The sequence below is a fragment of the Drosophila suzukii genome, chromosome 3, assembly GCF_043229965.1.
Source record: "Drosophila suzukii chromosome 3, CBGP_Dsuzu_IsoJpt1.0, whole genome shotgun sequence".
NCBI lineage: Eukaryota > Metazoa > Arthropoda > Insecta > Diptera > Drosophilidae > Drosophila > Drosophila suzukii.
Genome location: NC_092082.1, coordinates 74,621,510 through 74,643,957, shown reverse-complemented (window position 1 = coordinate 74,643,957; position 22,448 = coordinate 74,621,510). Strand labels below are relative to the sequence as shown.

The 22,448-nt window shown below is 42.5% G+C and overlaps 1 protein-coding gene across 4 annotated transcripts in view; it reads right to left on the bottom strand.

Annotated features, from left to right (window-relative positions):
- The window catches only part of Octbeta1R (Octopamine beta1 receptor), a 26,479-nt gene extending 4,031 nt beyond the window's left edge, over positions 1-22,448 (bottom strand). Inside the window, exons 1-8 of one of the 4 annotated variants that reach the window (XM_070996496.1) lie at positions 22,291-22,448; positions 7,105-7,669; positions 4,101-4,298; positions 3,317-3,488; positions 2,188-2,324; positions 1,934-2,116; positions 1,157-1,310; positions 78-165 (exon numbers count right to left, since the gene is read on the bottom strand). In XM_070996496.1, the coding sequence (XP_070852597.1) occupies positions 118-165; positions 1,157-1,310; positions 1,934-2,116; positions 2,188-2,324; positions 3,317-3,488; positions 4,101-4,298; positions 7,105-7,517 (1,305 nt within the window). In that variant the 5' untranslated portion in view covers positions 7,518-7,669; positions 22,291-22,448 and the 3' untranslated portion in view covers positions 78-117. Of the gene's footprint in view, positions 1-77; positions 166-786; positions 1,311-1,933; positions 2,117-2,187; positions 2,325-3,316; positions 3,489-4,100; positions 4,299-7,104; positions 7,670-22,290 lie in introns of those variants that run through there. The other 3 variants (XM_070996497.1, XR_011604293.1, XM_036817056.3) reach the window with 3 other exon arrangements.

The window sequence follows — 22,448 nt, the reverse complement described above, 5'->3', positions numbered from 1 at the left end:
GTGGGTTTGTGAGCTATAAGAGTGAGAGAGTGAGGCATACATATAGAGAAGAGGTTCAGTTTTAATTTAAATATTACGTTTTATGCTTTCTGTTTTCTGTTGCATACTTTGGCGCGCTTAGCTTTTGTCGGGCCATAGGCAACGAAGCAGCACAGTAAGCGCCAGCTGTGCGTGGAAAGAGAGATGGTAGATGGTTCGAGTAGTAGATGGTACTATATACGTGGCAAGTGGTAAGCAAAATGTTCAAGCGATTGAAAGGCCCACTCGGGGACCGACCCGAAAAAATCCCGTCCCGCATGAAACTGATAGAGAGACAGAAGGCAGGCGCAGGCAGAGCAGTAGAGCATTAGAGCAAAGAACGTGCAGAGTTTTCAGTCCTTCAGGCAGTGGGAAAGCTATTTTTCTTGCTTAGCAACCAGTAGATGAAGCATTTCAATCAGCTAATATGAACGCTACGCTTTCTACACTCTCCGCTGAACACAGGACTGCACAGAGAAAAAACACGGCACTCATTTCTTATAGGTATCTTAGGATTTTTGTAATGAAGGAACTGCTTTCCCAGTTTTAAAGATAATTAAACAAAGATTGACAAGATTAAACCAATATTTCAAGGAACTTGAAATGCAGAAATAAATATTTTACACGTTAAGTAATTGTAAAATGAATTTAAGAGCACTCAATGCTTGCAATTAAGATATACTAACATTTTTTAACTATACAAGAATTTTCTTAAAAAGTTTCGTAACAAAATGTCTCATTTTAAAATTTAATTTTAATATAAGCCTATTTATTTTTGTATATTTATATTTTTAGATGTTTGTTCTCTGTGCATCCGCGATGCCAATAGCTACCAAAATAAACGCTAAACGTGAGCCTCTTCGGTTGGACGCTGCTGTTGCCGCGGCCGTGTTGCCAGTTGGTATTGCCGCCGATATTGTTGCCGCTGCCGCCTCTGTGCATGGGGTGGATTGGGTGGCGGTGGCCCTGTCCTTTGCGATTGCAGCGGTTACGGAAGCCCTGTACTAAGTCTAAAGGTGGTGCAGAGAATTCAGTTTTGGATGCCCGAACAAAGCGAAATTGAATAGAATAAAAGTCCCATCAAGATGTCGAAGTCGAAAATAAATGCAAATTACTCGATGGCCAGCCCGCAACTCACCTTGAGGGTCTTCTTGAAGGCGGCCCTGAAGTCGCGGTTGAAGTATGCATAAATAATGGGGTTCAGGGCCGAGTTGAAGTAGCCGATCCAAAACAGGATGCCGACGAGGAGGCGCGGAGTGATGCAGCTATCGCACAGCGAGGATACAATATACCTGGCATTCAATTAGGGATGAGTGGAGGTTGAGAAGGGTTAGTTTCCTTTTTGAAGTTGTTAGTTAAGCTTACTAAAGTTATACTTTCTTAAAGTCACGAAAATGAACAGTTTAAGCTTTAAGTCTTAATTTCATTTAGTGTTAAATATTATTTTCTAATATATATTTTGTATATAAATTTTGTATTGAAAACTTGGTATTTCTAATATACTGACAAGGAATATCAAAAATATTCCCTGAACATTTTAAACTCTTTCAAAATCGTCACAAAATATCGATTATTATTAAAATAATTGTCATTTTCTGATCAAAATAAAATGTCTAGCCATGAACAATCAAGGAATAACGATTCAAAAATGGGTATTAAAGGAAAAGTTGTAACTTTTTCGGTCCCTGCTTATATTATCTTAATTAAGTGCTTAAGTTTCTTGAAAGTATATAATGTTTCAGTTAGTAGGCCCTCCACTTTAAAATTTATTTAGATGGGCAATTTTTAAGCAGGTTATAACCATCTATTCAGAAATTCTTTCAAATAAGTCAGACTTAATTAAAAGCCTCCAAACACCGCTACTTTGGAGCATAAGCCATATTTACGACTAACTTGGGCCATCAAGTATACGCACCAGAGGAAGAAGGGCAGCCAGCAGATGAGGAAGGCGCTCATGATGATGCCCAGGGTGCGGGCGGCCTTCCGCTCCCGCCGCATCGTCGAGATGGTCGACTGCTCCACCTGGATGCTCGGCCGCGGCTTGGGAATTTGGCTAATCTGCAGATGCTTCTCGAGCAGCAGGGCGGCCACCTTGGATCTACACACAAGTAATTAGCGTTAATTGGAGCTGGCCAAATGAATGAGCCTCTCGAACGGGGCGGTGGTTACCTGTAGACCAGGCGCTCCTGCCGGTCGGCCTCTTGGTAAATGCGGTAGTACATCGACAGCATCACGATGCCCGGGATCCAGAAGCTCATCGACGAGCTGACTATGGCGTACGCCTTGTTCACTTTGAATTCACATATCTGAAACGGGAAATTGGCATCCCAATCGAAATCGCAGTCGATGGGCAACTCAATTAGCGACTATCAATAAATCAAAATGGACACTGAACAATGGCCGAATGCCAGTGGCGAACCCTAATGGAGCGTAATGCTCGGCAATTGCCAACGTTGCGTATGGGCAATGGCATTGGGAATGGCGATGCGATTACTGAACTGCAATGCCAAGTGCGACTATAAAAACTCAATTACACTGTGCATTACGGCGATGGCATGACAAAAGGCCACCAGAAGACATCTAATCAGATTTACGACCAGTACGCTCTGTCTCCTGCATTGACGGTTATTAGCATAAACAAGTAAAACTAATTAAAGCCCTACCACTCGCGGTTGCTAATGTATGCAAAGGGCCTGCCAGGTGGTGGGTGGGATTGGTGGGGAAAGACCAAAAATTATGCACAGCCTGCCTTCAGACCGGAATGGAATTACCTACATTTATTTCTACATCAGCATTTTATTGCGCAATGATAACCACCGTATTGGAGTGGGAGCAGCAGCTGCTGACGGGCTAGCAATATATATACGTATCTACATGTAGATCCCCCGTAGGAGCTGCCAAGTATTTGCCGGGAAAACCAATAAAATGGGGTAATAAATATGCTACCTGTCGGCTGGCAGCCTGAAAGGCGTAAAACTGCTTCAGCCCCACAAACATAAATCAATTTCCGTTGAGGCGGGTCGGGGAAAAGTCAAAGGCTGCCGCACAGACGCCCACGTGGCTGGGATGGCATGCAAAATGCATGCAAAGTCGATACCGTTTCAACTAAATTAGAATTTTCTATTAGTTTGATGTGCTAGCAAATTGAATAAATAATGCAAGCCCACCGGGGGCGAAACAAATCAACCCAAACAAATCTGATGGGGGGCAGACCTTAATGTAGGACATCGCATTAATGGTATATTTAATTGTCCAATTAAATGCATTAAGCGGGCAGGGGCTTAAATGGGCTACTCACATGCGGATTCGATTTGAGATACTTGTAGTTCTCGGTCGTTGTGTACCATCCTGAGCAGATGGGCAGGAACGAGAGAAGCGCTGGGGAAAGCCACACCATCAGGAGCATGATGAACACGCGCCGCTGCGTCATGATTAAGGGATAGTCCAGCGGCTGGACGATGGCGTAGTATCTATAGGAAAGTGGAAATAGGAAGTTAGAAATTGGAATAATATATCTGAAAAACTTCTACTACCCTTCTTTTTACTATCAATTTATCAAAAGGGTCTGGAAAAAACTTACAAAGGTGGCTAAAAGTATGCAACGAAAAATTACCGTCTTATATCGAAATGATTCCATGACTGTTTTGAGCTGAAAGCTTTTTGTAGCACACATTTAGGCACCTACATAAAAGATTTCAAAAGCCTCGTATATCGAATTTAATTGAACTTAAAAACGTAACTGAATAAATTGTAGTAAAATTTAAATACTACGGTTTTTTCAAGTATGCACAGAAAACAGTCTTACTTCTAAAATAATCCGTAGCATTTGTGGATTGCAAAAGTGTTGTAGCATACTTTTAGGTACCTTGATAAAATATTCCAATACCATCTTAAAGAACTCAAATAAAGTCAACTCAAAACAGAAATATTATATTCCATGCCTTGACTGCATAAATGTAAATATTATCATAATCATTTTTACGTTATTAAGGTATGGGTAATGCATTTATTAAATATTGTATACTTTTTCCTTCGCAGGCGGGTCTTAAATTAATTAGCTGTACAAAGTAAACCCGACTCACCTATCCACGGAGATGCAGCAGAGATGCATGATGCTGGCGGTGGAGAAGTAGACGTCGAAGCTGTTCCACATGTCGCACATCACCGATCCGAACATCCACTTGCCCGAGATCATGACGGAAGCATTAAATGTCATCGCACAGAGGGCCACCAGCATGTCGGCGACGGCCAGCGAGACCACAAAGTAGTTGGTAATGATGCTGCAATCCAAGGCAGGAGGAGTAAAGTAAGAGTAAAAGCTGGTATAAGTCTAAGCAGGAACCAAGGCGGAAGCCGCACAGCCAGCCACTAAGAGGAGGAAGCCTGAGTGCCAGTGGAATCGAGATTGCCAAGTTCTCAAATTAAATTTGTGCATTAAGCTTTCCAGTCACTCACAGCACACAGCGCACAGCTCACAGCGCTAATCGTTCCACAGTCTTCCCTTTTGAAACTTGAGTTGAAAACTTTGGGGGCGCACATTGCGCATACGCCGCGTGCGACCGCTGTTTAATGTGGCACAGCGGCACTCTGAGTGGATTTCATTGTTTAATGGGTTAATTAATAATTAGCTTAACGCCACCACAACTTCCACCAGCGATCATCAACGTTGCGTGGCACCGCAAAACGTTAAGTCAATTAGGTGCACGCGGCGTATACGCAATGCGGGTCGGCAAATGCGTTTATCGTCCGTCAGAATGGATTTTCAAACAATCAGGCGTACATAACCCCATATTCCGGAGGCATAACCGCAACCGAATGGCTGGTTGAGATACAAGTTTAAAACCAGAGTGTCTGCGGGGACTTGACTCAAACGAAAGTTTTACTTGCAGACCAAACGGTTTAATATGCAAGATAAACTTTTGAATGGAAGAACTTTTTCCAACTGCATTAATCATGGATTGTATACCCACTTTACTCGTTTGTACCTCGCTTTTATCTGTTAAACTCGTTAACAATCCCTGGCTATTTTGTCATATTTCACCAGGACATTCAACCAGCGCCCGCAAACCTAATTACGACCACAAACTGAACCGACCGCAGACGCCCCGAAAGGTCGACTATCCGGATCTGGGGGCAGGCTTAAAACGCCGCAAAGTACAAAGGCAAAATACCCGCAGCACAGGCAACATGAAAATGTTATTGAGGCGTTACCCAAAAGCCGATTACATAGTGGGTGCGTGGGAACGAACGGGTCGGTTGTTGGGTGTCAACTTTGATTACAATTATGAGACGGCACTTTGAGAAGGAGTCAAGTTAATGGGGAAAGTGGGAAGTGGAGTCCTGCACTTGATCTTCGGCCTGGCTTTAATTTGTCACCCAATCTAACGATTTGTGTGGCATGAATAATTTAAGTTGAGTGTTTAATCGGGAAAAGTGGCACACATATTGGGGGAGCTGGCTTATTCAGGATTCGTGTTGGTATGGTGGCAGATGTAACATAGGGCCTAAGTGGGAATACATGTTGTTTCGTAATTAAGTCTAATTTGCCGTGATGATTTAAACTGCCTAGCGAGGCGGAAAAGGTGAAAATGGTGCGGAAAACGCACATGACAATGAGCACGGCAATAATGAAAAAGATGCTGAGATAAAAACGGCAACATGGCATAGACGAAGTCAGGGTCAGGTCCCAAATTGCCTGTCCCTGGCAGGCTAAATGAGCCTCATCCTCGGTCTCATCCTCAGTCGCATCCTCAGTAACAGCCGCAAATGTCAGGTGTGCGTTGGCTGGCTCTGGTATTCCAAGGCAACGGGCATACGGCAATGACAGTGGAAGCCATTTTCTTGGGGCCGCTTTAATAGTCTGCGCCTTGACATTGAATGTCCCGGGGTTAGGTTACGCCATTACACCATTGTCGCCTCGCTGCGAGTGTTTTATGTTGGGTTCTTTAAATGCCAGCGGTGCTGAGCTTATGAAATTGCGGCTAAAACACGTACATACTTGGCCACCTCACAGGTATTTTCCTCAACCGCCCACCTGGAAATGTACATATATATCTCATGTGGAGGCGGTGCTGAATTCATAAATTTGACAAATTATATGGCCGCCCATAAAGTAAATGCCAATGGCGGCCCCTTAAGTAGGCAACAATATTTTTATGCTCGGTTCTTATTAACATTTCTAATGTAATTACGCACGTATCTAGCATTTAACTTGGCCAACTGGCTGCGGAATTAATCTGGCACGCCCCAAATGCTCGGGAGGCGGACAAGATGAGTTCTGTGCGCTTGACACGCAAAAATGATGGAAAATATGATAAATGATGACAAATTAATGGCCGCAAAAACGAGGTAGCTACTCGCAAAAACGCTTGGTATTAAGGTGCAAACAAAAAATACAAAAAAAGGGGGAATACAAGGCAAAGTCATGTCCTTGACAGCTACAACATCCGCGATTCGTGGACAATGTGGCAGGTTACAGCTCAGGCAATTGCTCAAAAACAAAGAGAAACATAAAAGCGAATAAATGTTGTGAACAGAGCCTTTATATTTAGCTGAAGATAGCGGGCTTTTTAAAAACTTCCCTACTAAAGGTTATATGACACTTGTATATATTTTAGCAAGTTTCATATGGCTATAAAAACTTAAACCTCGACCAACCAAGAGAAAATAGTTGAAACTAAATATTAATAATAATAAAAATCAAAAATACATATGACACTTGTTTAAATTCGCTTAACTGACTGGATTTTTTACGCTATGGAAACATAGAGAAAAAGTTATACTTTAAGAACTTTTAATGAACTTTAATATTGAATCGAAACGTAAGTGTTTAAACCCAGTCAGCAAGTCGAAATTTAATGTTAAATGCTTAGAGTTCAAACATAAAGCCCGCTTCCTTACACTCTGGCCAAGGACAATCCAACGAAATCGAAACCGTGTCTGGTAAGTAAAACCCACTTGATTCAGGGCGACAAATTAATGGAGCCAATGTCAACCAACCCAGACATATGAGCACACATGTCCAGCGGGCGGATACGGAAGAGGAAAAGGGAGAGGTGACAGGGAGGAGCTGCCACAAGGACTCACCGCAATTTCCGGTGGCGCATGACGGACACAATCACCAGCATGTTGCCCAGGATGGCGGCCAGTATGATGAAACCAATAATGAAACACTTGACGAAGACTAATGCCAGATGGCTGCTGCCGTCGGCGTCGTCGGTGGATCCCTCGCCCGCCTGGATGTCCTGTGCCTGTCCGGCGACGACATCTTCGAGGGACACGGCGATGCTGCTCCCGCTGCCCACCGCACTGCCCAGTCCCTCGTCAATGAGCCCGTCGGCGATGAATTTCAAATAACGGGCATGTGAGGCGGACTCCTCCAGCACGGGCAGTCTTCCCGCCAGCGGCTCCTTTGTCCCACCGATGCTATCGATGCTGCCCTCCAATATCGTCCTGGTTGTGGTGGCCGACATGGCCTGGAGTCTCTGCAGAAGCGTCATTTTGATGGCCACAGGCGGTGCTACTTAGTTGCAGGATCCAAATGTTGTCCTAGTGCCACAGAAAAAGGACTTTCAATGGGGACGACATGCTGTCCATGTGACATTTGCTCTCATTCTGATGACCGCTATTATTGCCAATCGGTTGCCAAGTCCTGCAATTGAAAAAGAAACTCGATTTATTTGCTGCCACATTTATGAGCGCACTTTTTCAAGGGGCCACAGCAGCTTGTAAGCCAGTTTGTTGATGGTATTTTCACATTTGTATTTGCAGAATGCTTAAGTAAAGAGCAATACAAATTGTTGGCATTTATGGGAGAATTCAAGCCTGAACTGCATTCCTTTTTATTAACAGTTTGGTATTTAAGTAAATAAATATTTGAACAATTTAAGCAAAATAAACTAAAGGAAAGAAAAGATATTTTGTAAATAGTAAATCAAATTTAATGTCTTAAAATAAATATTTGAAAAGAGTTGGTAAAGCATAGTGAAGGTAAATAATTCACCAAAACCCATTTCATTTAGAAAAAGCTTTCAAACTTGTTTATTTTAAATCAATATAAGCAATCTACAATGCATAAATTCCTCAAAAAAATAAAGAGATATGAAGTGGTTTAAATATATAGCATCATTTAAAAAAGTGAAAGGAATTCCATCAACCCTCAATCCCATTTTTCAGCAACCAAACATTTAAAGATAGTGCCTTAAAATGCCTTAACACTTGGTTACTTTGTAGGGAATATATATATTAGCCCGGCTACGTGCCTGATGGATTTACACCGATTAAGATCCTTCTGAACGTCCTTTAAGTGTAGAGAGTATATCAAGTTCCCTAAACCCAGCATTCATCTCTTGACTTCTGCTTGAGATTCCGCCGACGTTTTCCTGGATTCGATATCCATTTACATTTGCATCAATTCGGAATTTGTTGTGACAGGCAAATGAACCGCAACGTGCTGGCCATTTGTCTTCTTGCCAGCTCATCCCTCTTTCCGCATATCCAAGCCCCCCCCCCCAGAAATCATGGAACATGCAAATCTCGGAGCCGGCAGAACAGGCAAATTCATAGCCGGAGTTAAGCCCATAAACACCTTGTGGCTCTGATGGCGCACTGTATGGGTGGGTATATAAATTCCGTTGGCCGCAGGCTTGGGCAGACAATGAAATTGAAACCCTGTCGAGGCAGGGAAACACTTGCTGGCATCGTTGTAGTGCGCAAAACGTAATCCCACTCAATTGGTTTAATTTACCATAAACAGCTTCAATTTCTGAGCCGTGGGAGGAAATTTCCGTTTGGGCCCCGTCGAAATTTAGCTTCCTTCCTTTTCTGCAATGACACCAGCTGCTGCCTGCCTGAAATTCCAACTCATTCCATCCATACGATGGCAGCTGCTCGCTGTATCTCTGAATTCTGGCCATATTTCAGCATCAGCAGAGGCTTATCATTAGCAAATGTCAATTTTCAAATTATGTACATTTATTTTGCAATTTGCTTGCCTGGTAATCGATGCTAGTCCCCTTCTCCACTTGATTCACATTGCCTTGGGGCCACACACTTTCCCATTTGCCTTTCAAATGGGGGGCAGTAGGTACTTCCATTTTCTCCTTTTCCCTTTGGAGTAGGCAAACATTTTGGGGGACGGAACGTGTAATTCCCATGTCGGGCAAACTAAGTAAACTCCGGCTAACAAATACGAGTGTCAGCAGAGGAATCGTGTTTATTTGCGTGTGCCATATAGGTGTGTATATATAGTATACATGTTGGGTCCTTTCAACTGCCGCACCTTCGGGGAAATGAGTTTCATGTGGTTTGTGTGCGACCGACACTCGCCAACAAAGCGACCGCGACTGAAGTGAACTTTAAATCAATAAGGGACAACAAATTGAAAAGGCTCGTACTCGCAGGTCGCGCCCCTCCCGCACTTTTCCAATTTTACCCACCAAGTGCTTTTGTCAAACGCATTGACAATGCCCCACAACAATGCCAAGTCGGATTCCCGGGTCTCAGCTTTTGTCTGGCTGGGAAATCGAGGGAGTGGAAGCTGGGGGTCCATCACAATACATCATTCACAGCCGGTGTCGTCTGTATCAACGGTTATATTTTAATATATGTATCTACATTTTCGGTAAGCCAGCATCTTTACCTTTTTTCTGGGACTCCTGCCGTCATTTGACCTTTCAAAGTTATCATACAGTGGATGTGGATGTGGATGCAAATGGAGAGAAACACACACAGGACATCATATATATACTCGTATATTATATGAATCCCCAAAAAAAGCTATCAATTCAATTGAAGTTTAAATCAATCAACGCAATCAATACGAACATCAAATAAAATCTGTGGGATATTTTTGGCAGTATAATATTTCAGCCAGCGTCCACTGTTTGAAAATTGGCTGGATGGTCGGTGGGTTTTAGGTGGGCTGGTTGGTTTTGTTAGGTTGGTTGGGTTGTTTTGGGATGGGTCCTTGCCAGGACATGCTTCACTCGCATTGTGAATGAGTGTGATTTATTTCGTTTTTGGCCTGCTCCATTGTGCCAGTGCAGTCATCTTGGGGACTTAAGAGCAACTTTGGCTTGTTAGTTATTTATTCTAACTTATTCTCTGCGTATTTGAATTTGCCTCTGTTTATTTACAGCTGAGCGACTTGGGCCAAGCCACAAGCGTTGATGTTTGCTTTTGGCCCACAGAAAGCCAAAAGAAAAATTTAATTTGGAATCTTTCATTTGTTTGGCTACGGGCTTGGTTTGGGTTTCTGTGGTTTTGGGCTCGTCTGCGGCTCCCAGATTGATGGTCAGCCTTAATTACTTTTCGAAGAGCGTTTTGGTCCGCTTGCCATGGCTCTTAATTAATTTTTAATTTATGCAAAGAACCGGGAAATCTTCGAAGGGGCTCTTTATTTTTTTCATCCCTTTTGCTAATCGATTTAGACTTAATCCCGAAGATGCCACTTAAGCACACGCAGTGCCCTCTAATTGAGTGACCAAATCGAGAGCGAGTCATTTATCATTGGAGGAATTACAAGCAGGGCCGGCGGGCTCATAAATATGTCCCTCGAAAAGCGATTTAATTGAGTGCTAAAAAGCCCCGAGACAAAGGCGGCCCGAGGAAATGAAATCAGGCTGAAACGCTTGTCATCCCAAGAACAAATCGAATCCAAACGGAAAACGAATCGAACGGCAGCGAATCGAAACTAATTGGACTCCTGGAAACATGCAAAGATAAATCGACGGCCACGGTCACCAAAGGAAAAACAAAGCTAACTTTGTTGCGTTTATGTTGGCCATTTGCTAAATCAAACAACAGAGAGAGCGAAAAATAAAAATGAAAAGAAAAACTTGTATATATCTGCATTAAGGAGCCGCCAGCAGAGACCCCCTAAGGCAATCAGCCTGACAAGGCGGAAGTAAAAGTTCAATTATTCATCTGGCCATGCCCCCCGGACCTCGCCCCCTTTAACTCCGCCTGGATTGCGGCCCACACAGATACGCAGATACACAGATACATATTCATATGCTGGCCATCATCGGACTTGGCCTTGTTCGCATTTACATTTTAAATTGCAGTATTACGAGCTCTATTTGCACTGCTCCCCAAGCCCCGAACATCGCGTTGCCTATTTTCAAGCAGCATTCTTTATATCGGCACTACACAAAAATACCCAAAAATAAGATATGGATTATCTCATCAAAATGTTATAAATGGAATTTGGTAAATACTCAGTTTAGGTATTTAAAAGAAAGATACGAAAATAACAAAACTTTTAGAACAGGGAATTCTTTGCGCAAGCACTTAGAATAAATATTCAAAAATAATATGAGGATTAACTCATCAATTCGAATTCTATAATGGAAATGGATATTGGTATTTCAAGATAAGATCCAAAGCCAACAAACAATATATGTACATACAATTTAAGCACTTAGAAAAAATATTCTGCAATAATCATCAAAATGTTATAATGAAAATATGATAAATTCTTACTCTAAAATCATCCAAATTTTATTAGTAACATTTACCATCGAGTCACTCAAAGGCATTTTCATGGGTTATTTTAGAACTCCTTTTTTCCCCCAGTGTCTGTATATTTGGTTTACATTATTCGCACACACAAACGCACACCTTAGCTGAAAATAGATGAGCATTTTAGTTGGCATTTTTCAGGTCTGCATTTTTGGGGCCTGACGGCAGGAGCGTTGACAACCAGCCAACGACAACGACAACGACAGCGTGTCCTGCGGCTCCTGTGGCCTTTCATCGTTTGGAGTGGTGCCGGGCTGAATAATGAACTGCATAATTCGAGCAGCATTTTGGAAATATTTACAAAATAAACATAGTCAGGAGAAAACAGGCCATACATATTTCATGTTTCGTATAAATTACAATGCAAAATAAACGTTTGAATGGAAAATGTCATCGGTAACTATTTATGGAAAAGGCCAATATGGAATTAATTAACGTATTAATTATTTACAATGGCTTTGCAAAAGCCATCCATAGCACAGCAAACGTTTAAATTGATTAGCTCGTGACCACAATGAAATTGAAATAGGGGAATGTTCTGTTTTTACCTGATGGTAGGTGTTCTATGTACTTTATCTATTTTCGCTGCGAGGCTGCTAATTAAATTGCATTCTCGTCTGCCGGAAAATGGGTCAGACATTAAGAAAGTTAAAAAAGGGCTAGCCATAGCCCCGGGCTCTGAAAACTCACAATGGCCAGCCGGTGTAGGGAAGCTGGGCCCATAAAAGTGGCGGTTATGCAATTTTTAATTAATTTCGCTGGCTGCGGCGGCCACTGCTGATGATACTTTCCGCCCAGGCCCACACATGTGCAGGGTTTTATCTTACACACAACCCACAACTATGTGTGATCCCAGTCCCATTCCCGCGGTAGAATGGTAGAACCATGGCCCCGGAGCTGTTGAATATTTCACTATATTTGCACGTCGAGCGTCGCGTCTCGTCGAGGAACTGGCTCCATGGATCCATGATGCATGTCGTTCCGCTTCCGGCTGTTGTTTATATCATTTATACGGTTACTGCTGGCACAAGCCAAAAAGTGTGAAAATTGTTTGCCCACATGCCCCGTCACAGTTTGGGTCCCTTTGACCGCTGCCCTGCCACTTGACAGCTAAGAGGGCGCAAACATTTTCACACGCACCGCAGCTTTATTAAAATAAATTTACAACTTGCGGAAATGACTTACAGCATACGCATACAAGCGGACAAAGGAAATTTAACTCGCAGGACTTCCCCTTGAAGAAGGAAAAGTAACGACTAAAACGTGCTGGCACCGCTTTAATTGATATACAGGGTGCCGCCGCCCTGCGGACGTTTCAAATATTTAGCATACTCTGTTGACACATTAGCAGGAATGGCGCCCAAACAGGAGTAGTACCGATGGTACCCATTCAAGATGTTTAAAGTGCGGGTTTACCATTTTAGCCAACAGTCAGTTTTAGAAAAAACATTATTCAAACTGTAAAAACGAACTCAATTTTGTGTTCTGTGGTGCCCGAGCAGGGTCTGTAGAAATGGTTAACCATTGAATAAGTCTAAGTTATGGCTGTACCATTTTAGCTAAAGGCTTAAGTGCATTAGAGGGTCCTCTACGGTCGTCAAATCTTATAGAAAATAGGTTTACATTTTAACCTGTAAAATGTAATTACCACCACTGGCGTTCGAGCAGAAATAGTAGAGAAAGTACCCATTGAATAATTGTGTTCTAAGGTGGGGTTATACCTCTTTAGCCAACGGTTTAAGTGGCGCCCGAGCAGACGTAGTTGAGAAATTAAGGGTAGAGCTATACCTTTACCCAGCCGTTTAGATACATCACAGCATCCCACGTTGGGCGCCACTTTTTGTAAAACCACATTTCAACTGTAAAATCCCTCCTCGGGCGCCACTTTTCCAACTTATACTGCTGCCCAACCATTTTTCCAGGGTATCAAATTGCTAAAAGCTACGCACGACTGCCCAGATCCTGAACCTAAACACGAGTATCTGTGGGCCTGCGGGTGCGTGCGTCCGTGTGTCCGTATGTACCTTTGTCCGTTTGTCCCTGTGTCCGTATGTTTGAGTGTGCTTAGGTCCCAACAACAACCAGAACAACAAGTGCCACACGGATGTCGGTGAGCAGGTGGCAGCCATCCTGCGTCTGCCGCACTGCGCCTGCCTTCCGCATGATTTTGCATTTCAAATTATTTCCGAGTGCAGTGTGGGTGTGGGCGGTAAGGACATGGGGGGTGGGGGTTCTCGAAGGACTGGAGGGAGTGTAGGAGCACGTGCAGTCATGTAACATAGGCAGACGCACACATACTTCAAAAGCCGCTGGCTTTCGTTTCGGGGCTCAGTAAAAAGAGGCAACGGAGAGAGTGCGAGCTACACGTTGAGAGCATTTTTCAAAATGCCAAGCTAACAATAGAAAAGATGCATCCTTATCAAGGACACACAAGCACACACACACACACAGGCACACAGGCACTCGCTCAAAACAAAAACATCATGGAGAGGGCATTGTTGTACTATTTGCTACTGCTTTTGGCATAGGAAAAAGTGGAAAAATAAATGGATGGGGGGGAAGGGTGTTGAAATGTGGCAGTGGAAGAGCTGGCTAAAAGTAAAAACACACAGGAAAGTATTTTGCTCAATTGTTGTTACTTTCTGTGCTGATTGTTTCAGGTAAGGCAGGTGGGCCAAGAGGAGAAGGCATCCTGCTCTTGGCACGAGTGCTTGGTCTTGGTTTTGTCTCTTTTCCGACTGCCAGTTGAGCAACCTGCAGCCAAGACCTTGAGCGATTAGATGGTCTCCATCTCCCACCACCTGCAAGGAGTGTGCACTCCAAATAAAAACTTTGCCAGACAAACGGGCGTGGGAGTCCGAGGCAGCTTCATTAGCGTTAATTAATTGCACGGCCCCGAGAAGTCGACGACAGTTCGAAAGTTCCTCCGACGACATTGACAAACGGAGCGCGAAATGGCCGAAGACTATTTGGCCAGGAGCGCAAACAGGGACATTGGGTGTCGAACCAAGTGCCTACTGCAGTGCCCAAGCAATTAGCATGAAATCACGTACATGGCACTGCCGGGTTCTCCAGTTCTCGAATTCTCCGGTTCTACGGTTCTCCGGTTCCCCGGTTCTCCGTTTCTCGTCTCCGGCTCCATTGGAGTGGAGTCACTCACCTAAGTCGATACTCAATGTCGATGGCTTTTTGCTTCGACTTTGACTTTGTCTTTTGGTTCGGCTTTTGGCTTTGGGCTTTGGCCTTTTCATGCCAAGTGCGCGACCTTCGACGGCGATTGAATTTGACATTGTGCTCGGTGCCCAGGTCCCCAGGTTTTCCCCTCCCTTCCGCCCTTTTCCTTGGCCACCCGATCCGTATCCATCCGCAATGAAAGTCAATTGCCATTTGCATTTATACCCCTGCGAGTGAGTGAGTGTGCTTGTACTTGTGCCTCTGTCTCTTAGCGGAACTGGCCCAAAAAAGAAGGCAATACAGGAAAAAACAGGACCTCTTATCATACCATATAAAAAATACTTACTTTACCATATAAATAATACTATATATAATACCAACTATAATAATACTATCTTAATCCAAAATAAAAGTTGTATCTTAAAATATTCTAATTTGATAGCCAAAGAAAGGAACCTTATTATATAAATATATTACTTAGAAAAATATTACAACAGGTAATGCGAAATCATAGGTGGCATAGTAAACCAAAGAATGTCCGGGGTCCTGCCAAAAACCTATTCTAAAGAATTGAACATATTTAAAATAATATATTTTAAATAATTGAGTATTATTTTAGACGAGCGATGACATTTCTTAAAATATTTCAATTTGATATTAAGTACCTATTTGGAATGTAATAATCCCAAGGTTCTACTGGTAAACACCACCTATATAGAAAAATTTAAGTAAATAAAAGTTTTTCTCAAACGATTCGAACAGTTATCAATTATTTTCAACTGTACTCTTTATTACATTTTTATTTTTTTTGAGAAACAGAACCTCAAGAGATCTTTGTGGGATTTTCTTTCCGTGTACGATTGGATGAGTGCGCGCACGCAAGTGAATCGAATGTCTCTGCTTTGTTCTGCTCCCGGGCTCCGACTTTTTATGGGACACCGGAGCACACTCGAGTGTATAAATGTGAGCACATTTTTACGGCTTTTCGCTGGCTAATATGCCAGCAATTTTCTACCTATTTTATTTACCCGGCACACATGCCAGATCCAAGTGTGCGTAAACATCTGATTGGGAGTTATCCTCCCTCAGCCGTTTGGGCCAACTTTCCAGGGCCATTAGCTACAATTACGTACTTTTAACAAATTGAGTTTGAGATTTGGAAGTTTTGCCTGGGTGAGTGCGTAAACATGAAACGTAATGGGATTTCAATAAAATAAGTTTTTCGAAACTTAAAATTCGGGTTAGAGTCTAAAGTGCCTGCATTCCTAGGCATTAGATTTCAATTTTTAATATAAAACTTGTAACTGTAGCCAGACTTTTTACTTCAGACAGTTTCAAGTGGCACGTGCTGGGCGGTCGTACCACGCATTCTGGCCATAAATAAACATTTAATAAGCCAGAAAAAGTTCAGTGTCCAGAAATACATATAGAAATGTAATCGAAAACACATCAAATGGAAAGTGGAAACCATTGACATGACCTTATGGCCGTCTGTGTTTTTGGTTAACCAAATGACTTGTTATTTTCGAAAGGAAAACAAAACCAGAATCATCAATTATTATAAACGTTGGGCGACCAAAAACTTGTTAAACTTTTACCCACAAAGAAATGCATTTCAATAAATGATTTACAGTCGTTTCCGAGTGTAAGCAATGAATTATATTGTAGTTGCAAAAAGTTTGCACAATGTCAACTCAATTCTGGATTCAATCAACTCGCTGCTGCCACAGAGTCTAATTTCGTTTTTATTCGGCCACATAGAAAAACCCTCTTTTGATATATCGCATTGGGAGTTCCCCATTCGAAGTCCCTTTTTGCGATGTCCTTTTCACGGTCGCGCTGAAATATTTAACAGACAAATATGAAATCCGATATTGATGTCCTCTCGCAGTCGGAGGACAATTTAACTTTTATTGGTGCAGCATATATAATGCGATTTGGAAATGGAAACCGATTGTTGGCAAAGGTCATCCCCATCATTTCGGATTCCCCCACTCAATGGCAGATTGCTTGGGGGCAACTCTCAGATATTCTGTGGGAAAACTGAGGAAAATCTGAGGAAGGGAGAAAATGGAGAAGATGGGGAGATCAGCTTTTCTTTTCTGCTGACAGACACATGAAAAATCACGAAAAACTCAAGCTGACAAGAAACAATACAGACAACAGATTCTGCCTCAGCATCCGCCGCAATAGGGATAAATATAGATATAGATACATCCCAGCAGGCTTATGGCCTGTCCCTTTGTCTTCTTTACGATTTGTGGACGATTTCCTTGGAGCAGCAAGGAAGGAAGGAAGAAAGGAAGGAAATTTAAAGTTTCATCACCGAACTGAAAGCCATAAATGCGGTCCAAGCCGTAAAGGTCAAAAGGCGGGAGTTTGATGATCCGAGGACTGTCCATAAAGCGGAGCATGCAACCAAAGTGATTGAATTAATATCAGAGGGGAATATTGCATCGGGGTCGGCAGGAGGCGGCGACAAAGGACCGCTCCTGTTGGCAGTTGGCAGGCCAGGCACGCAGCTTACACATATTTAATATGGGTCCATATAACCAAGTATATGGCTGCTCGGCCACGCATCATAACATGTCAATATACTTGCAAGTTCGAACCCCGAACGCCATTAAAGCCAAATGCTCTATGGGGAATTTTCAAGGCGGCGCCTGCTAAGCATCCCCATTCCCATTCCCATTTTTTCTCCATTATTTCTATTGTGTGTTTTTGCGCAAAATACCAAAATCATATAATGACAAGGACAGCGCCAACGAAATCAAAGTGTAAAATGTTGAAAATCGAATTTGCTGCTGCTGCCAGCCTGGCAGGCAAAGGAAAATAAATATAAAACAAGAAAAATATAAAAAGGGAAGCGGAAACGGAAGTGAGGGCGGGGAATCGAGGTGACTGTCAGACATGCCATTATTTGTTGATGTATTAAAGCTTTTATTTACGTGCAGGTGAGCGCCATTTGTTTATATTTGTATTTGTATTCAATCAGCGTCAACAAGAGCCAAAAAAAAAGAAATCTAAAAAAAAGAGAAAGGAATCGAAAAATCACATGAAAAGTGAAGGCAAATCAAATAAAATCAAATCACTGGGTCGACACTATGTGTTTTTCTCTTTTTTTTTGTGTCGTAGAATTCCCGCAGTAGCAAGAAAATGTCAGAGCCCAAGTGGTAAACACTCCAAGGGCCTCTTTACCAGCGTTTTTGGGCCAACTAATGGCTGCAATTTCGCGCTATGGGTTCATTATCATGCCGGCGATAATGTACTCGTCCGCTGATGACGATGATTATGTTGACTGACAGGCCCGGGAATCGAGAGCTGGGAAAAGTGAACTACATGGCTGGCTGCCTGGCTGCCTGGCGAGATAATAATATGTCTAGGCCAGAGCCAAATGGGTTGCACATGGCCTACTTGCCAGCGTCTGTCCTTCGGCGATGGGAGGTTGGTAGGTGGTGGTGGGCTATAGGTAACCCCATCCCCGATCCATCCGAGTTCCATCAGGCAGCTCAGTAATGAAGCTATAATTAGATAAGCGAACTACTATCGTCGCAGCCCTGGCCCACCTGCTACCCCACTAGCAGATCCAGTATCTCATGGATACACAAGCTCGTATTTTTAGCCAGCGAAATGTAACAAACGTTTGACTAACCAAACTCCAGCTGACAGATGAGCAGGCAGGGATGGTGATCGAAATGGAAATGGGGATGGGGATGGGGTGTTTATGTGTTTATGAATGGCTGATTCCTTATCCCCTTTTACCCATCCACCCACCCATCCATCCACCTATCCACACAATGGCCTTGTGTGCCTGTCTATTTGCTGGCAGCTAGTTAGTTGGGCATACATTGTCAACGGGCATCCGCTGCGTATACGTAACGTGGCTGATTTTCGGCAGGCAAGCTGATTGAGTTATTTCACTGGAATTGCGATTTGTGTTTCTCTAATCATGCATATAATTGAATCTACAAATTGACTGAATAACTATACAAAGAGTAATTATGCAGGTAAATAGGATATTTGGCATATTATGCTGTGGCAATTTAGAGTGCTAAGCATTTAAATTGGGAAAGAACAATGTGCTGAAATTCGTATGTAGAACATACAAATTAATTTATATTATTATTGCTTTGAAAATGTATTTTCACATCTTTGAAAGTCATTAGAAATGCTTTTTCCCTTTTTGTTATAGAGTAGTATTTTAATCCTTTTTGTAGTGAACTGTGTCATTTCAAATGCTGTTTGAATTTAAAAGCACCCCTTTAGTTAGTTATTCAATTAACCTTCTGCTACTTCTGACAATTCTCGTTTCCTACAACTAAGTAAGATAATTGAAATGCCATTCAATCGAATGCCAGACAAAGGACCATTATAACTGCACCATAAGCTTATTAATAACACACTCCAATTTATTGCCAGCCAGGTCATCAATCAAAATCAGCCACCAAGCTCCTTCCAGTTGCAAGTCGTTGCACTGATGGTGTTTTCCAAGGTCGAATATCTATAGTTGACCCCACAGCGGGGCTATTATTAACGTTTCCACAAACAGCCCAGTTATCCAGTTACTTGGCCTCGTTTTGCTGGCCAATTAAAGTCCAAACAAAGTGCGGTATCGGGCAATGAAAATCAAATCGGATGAAGATGAGCCATCAATCATACAATCACTTAATGAACTACTTCAAAAGCAGACGATGATGCCTCATCCTCATACCCACTGGCATTTTCATTTTCAGGCCAAAAACAAAGGCACAAACAACAATCGCAGACAAACACGCCAATTTCCACTCACAGTTTTGTTTTCCTGCTTTTTTGGGGCATTAATTGCCTGGCGTGGCTTTTATGCCATCGATTGAAAAAGTTTTCTGTCCACCCTCGCCCTCAGCCGTCTTCAATTCGACACCCAAGTACTTTGCCACAAAAGTTTGGCAGCACATAACGCTTAAAATGCGTTTAATTGAGAGTCAGAATCGAAGTGTGAGTTCGGGGAAAACCCGAAAACTTTTGCCCAACTATGCAAACTGTTTTGGTCCCAGCAAAATATTATGGCAAATAATTCGTTAAGACAGTTTACACAATGTTAAGCGATAGCTATCCTGATCTGGGTCAAATTGGGCTCACAGGTATTTTTGTAAAATTTCAATTGTTTGCCCTGGCTTTTCATTCCCCCGCTACCTTTTCAGGTGGTTGAAATTAATATTGAAATTGTGGCCACAAATTCCACTTGTAGTCCGGGCCAGGAAAATCCTGAAAAGTTCCATCCGCCTTGTATGTGCTCGTATTTCTGGTGGACGACCGCAATTTGCCGAAAAACTTTTGAACTTTTTCGAGAAAGTTTACTTTATCAACTTCTTGTTCATAGTTGGGTAAGACAAATCAAAAAAGCTAAGGATAATGTCGCCTTGGGCAGGGGGTTTGGGGACCAAATTACACTCCTAATGCCCAACAAATCGATCGACTACGTGACAGTTGCCAGTTTAATTAAAATGAAATGCGCTAATGGAAATCTAAAACCCACACAGGCACAACCCCCGTATAATATATGTTGGTAATATACATGTATAGAGGTGAACCGCATTTCGTTATGATTAAAAAGGCCCACGAGTCCTGATGCGCGAATAAACAACCGTCATGTGGATGGGGAGGAAAGGTCGAGGGAGAAAGTAGGAGAAAGCCGGGGATTTCCACAGTCAGCCGTGTGTGGAAAGCATTTTCAGTCGGTCATGTCTATATTTCGGTACGTGAAATATTAATAATTCCATTTTGAACAGCTCAAGGCAAGGATAAGCTCGTCGGCGTTTCGGGCTTTATTTTTAGCCACTTGAAACCGCAGCCAACGTGGGCAGGTGAAAGTGTGTGGGGAAAGGTAAAAGCAGGAGCCGAACAGCCAAGGCCTCAGGGCCACTTAAAGCATAGGAAAACTATTAAAATTTATGCGTGGCTAACAAGGAAACAGCAAAACTGTCGCGGCCATTACCGACACACACACAGCATACGCAACACACACACTTTCACAGCAGGCGGTTCCGGGGAAAAAGGACATGTAAATGCTGACAAACAATAAAATGTGGCCAGCGAAGCAGCGCGGATGGAGTAATCCCTCCTGCTGACAAGTGCCAGGACCTTGGGCGCAGTTCGCTGAACCGCCGAGTGGAGCGTAAGAGCCTACACCAACGAATCCTGCCGAGATCCGGGACGCCCCGGGGACTTCTTAGGGAAAGTACGCCATATGTAGCCCTACAAATTTAAGCTATTGCGCACACTTAATACCTAGAAATACGTATTTCCAGTCAATTAAGTAATTGTAGTTTATATTTTCTTTGATTGAAAGAGATACGTACCCTTCAATTTCAGAAAATAATTGGCTGTGGGGTGTTTTTAGAACACAATTTTTGTTGCATACTTTTTGAATACAAAGTTTTCATTCACTCGAGTGGGTTGATTTATGCCCCAAAGTAAACAAAATATTATTTAAATTAAATCAAGATTTTTAAGTTTATATAAAAGGACAATATCTTAGAAATATTTTAATGTGATATAGATAGTTACATTGAACTTGTAGTATATATTAAACAATAAATTAGTCTAAACAAGTTACCTAATTTTTAATTTCTATACTGGAGATAAAACAGTGCATTTTAATGTCTCCTGTAGCTAACAATATTTTAATTCCAACAAATCCAATATTATACAAATATATTAAGTCAATATAAACACAATGAAATCGCCAATCTAGTTGTAACCTGAAATGCTCGAAAGTAACAAAGTATCAAGTATTGTTAACAAAAGTTCACACTATAAATTATTTAAAATCGTATTTTAAAGCTTAGCACAACAGTATAATAGGACTACAGTTATTATAATAGACCATTGCCTTTTTTACTTTCATTAAATCCGCCAACTTTATGCAAACACAAAATGTTAAAAAGCCTAATTAGTACTAGTTTGAGTAGGTAATTACGAATAACTTTCCATTAAAAAAGGTAAATAGCTTTCATTGTTTATGTGCACACAAAACTTGTTAATTGAGTTAAAAGAGAAAGTTTTTAATTTATGTTCTTGCCATGCCATCACGTTTCCACTTTCGCAGCCCCTGCGAGTCTAGGGCCCTCTCATTATGTATGTAAAACGCCACACTTTCCGCGATCTTTAAAATTCAATAAGGCAACTATAAAAAAAAGGACCCAAAAGCGTTGACAAGCTGATGGCTAGCGGGTTTTTCCGAGCCACCAGGCGAAAGAAAAGCTGCTTACACAGATTTTTGTTTGCCATTCTGGCCTAAGACCCGCGAGACAGGCCATGGGAAACTTGGAGGGCCCAGGATGGCCAACTTAACGCCTTCAAGTTGTAAAACACTTAGCGGTTATTTCGTGTTTTTCCTGCCTTCTACATTACTCCCCTTCAGGGAAATGGACGGGACGGGATGGGAATGGTAATGGGTATGGGGATCGGTGTGAAGTGGTACGGAGTGGAGTGGATTGGTTGGAGGGCACTGGCACACGCGAAGAAATCCGCGCCAGGCAAATTTCTGCTGTGTTGTAAGATAATTTAGCGCAATTTACGTGCAAATTTGCTTACGTTACTCGCCAGTGGAGGGAGATAGCGCACAGGTGTGTGCCCGAGCAGGCTCCGAGAAAGTCGAGGTCCCTGATTCAGGATTTCTGAGGAAGTATAGTCACCGGAGCGCGGACACAACCGACATCAGCAAAGGACAACGCACGACTGCGGCTGCCGAC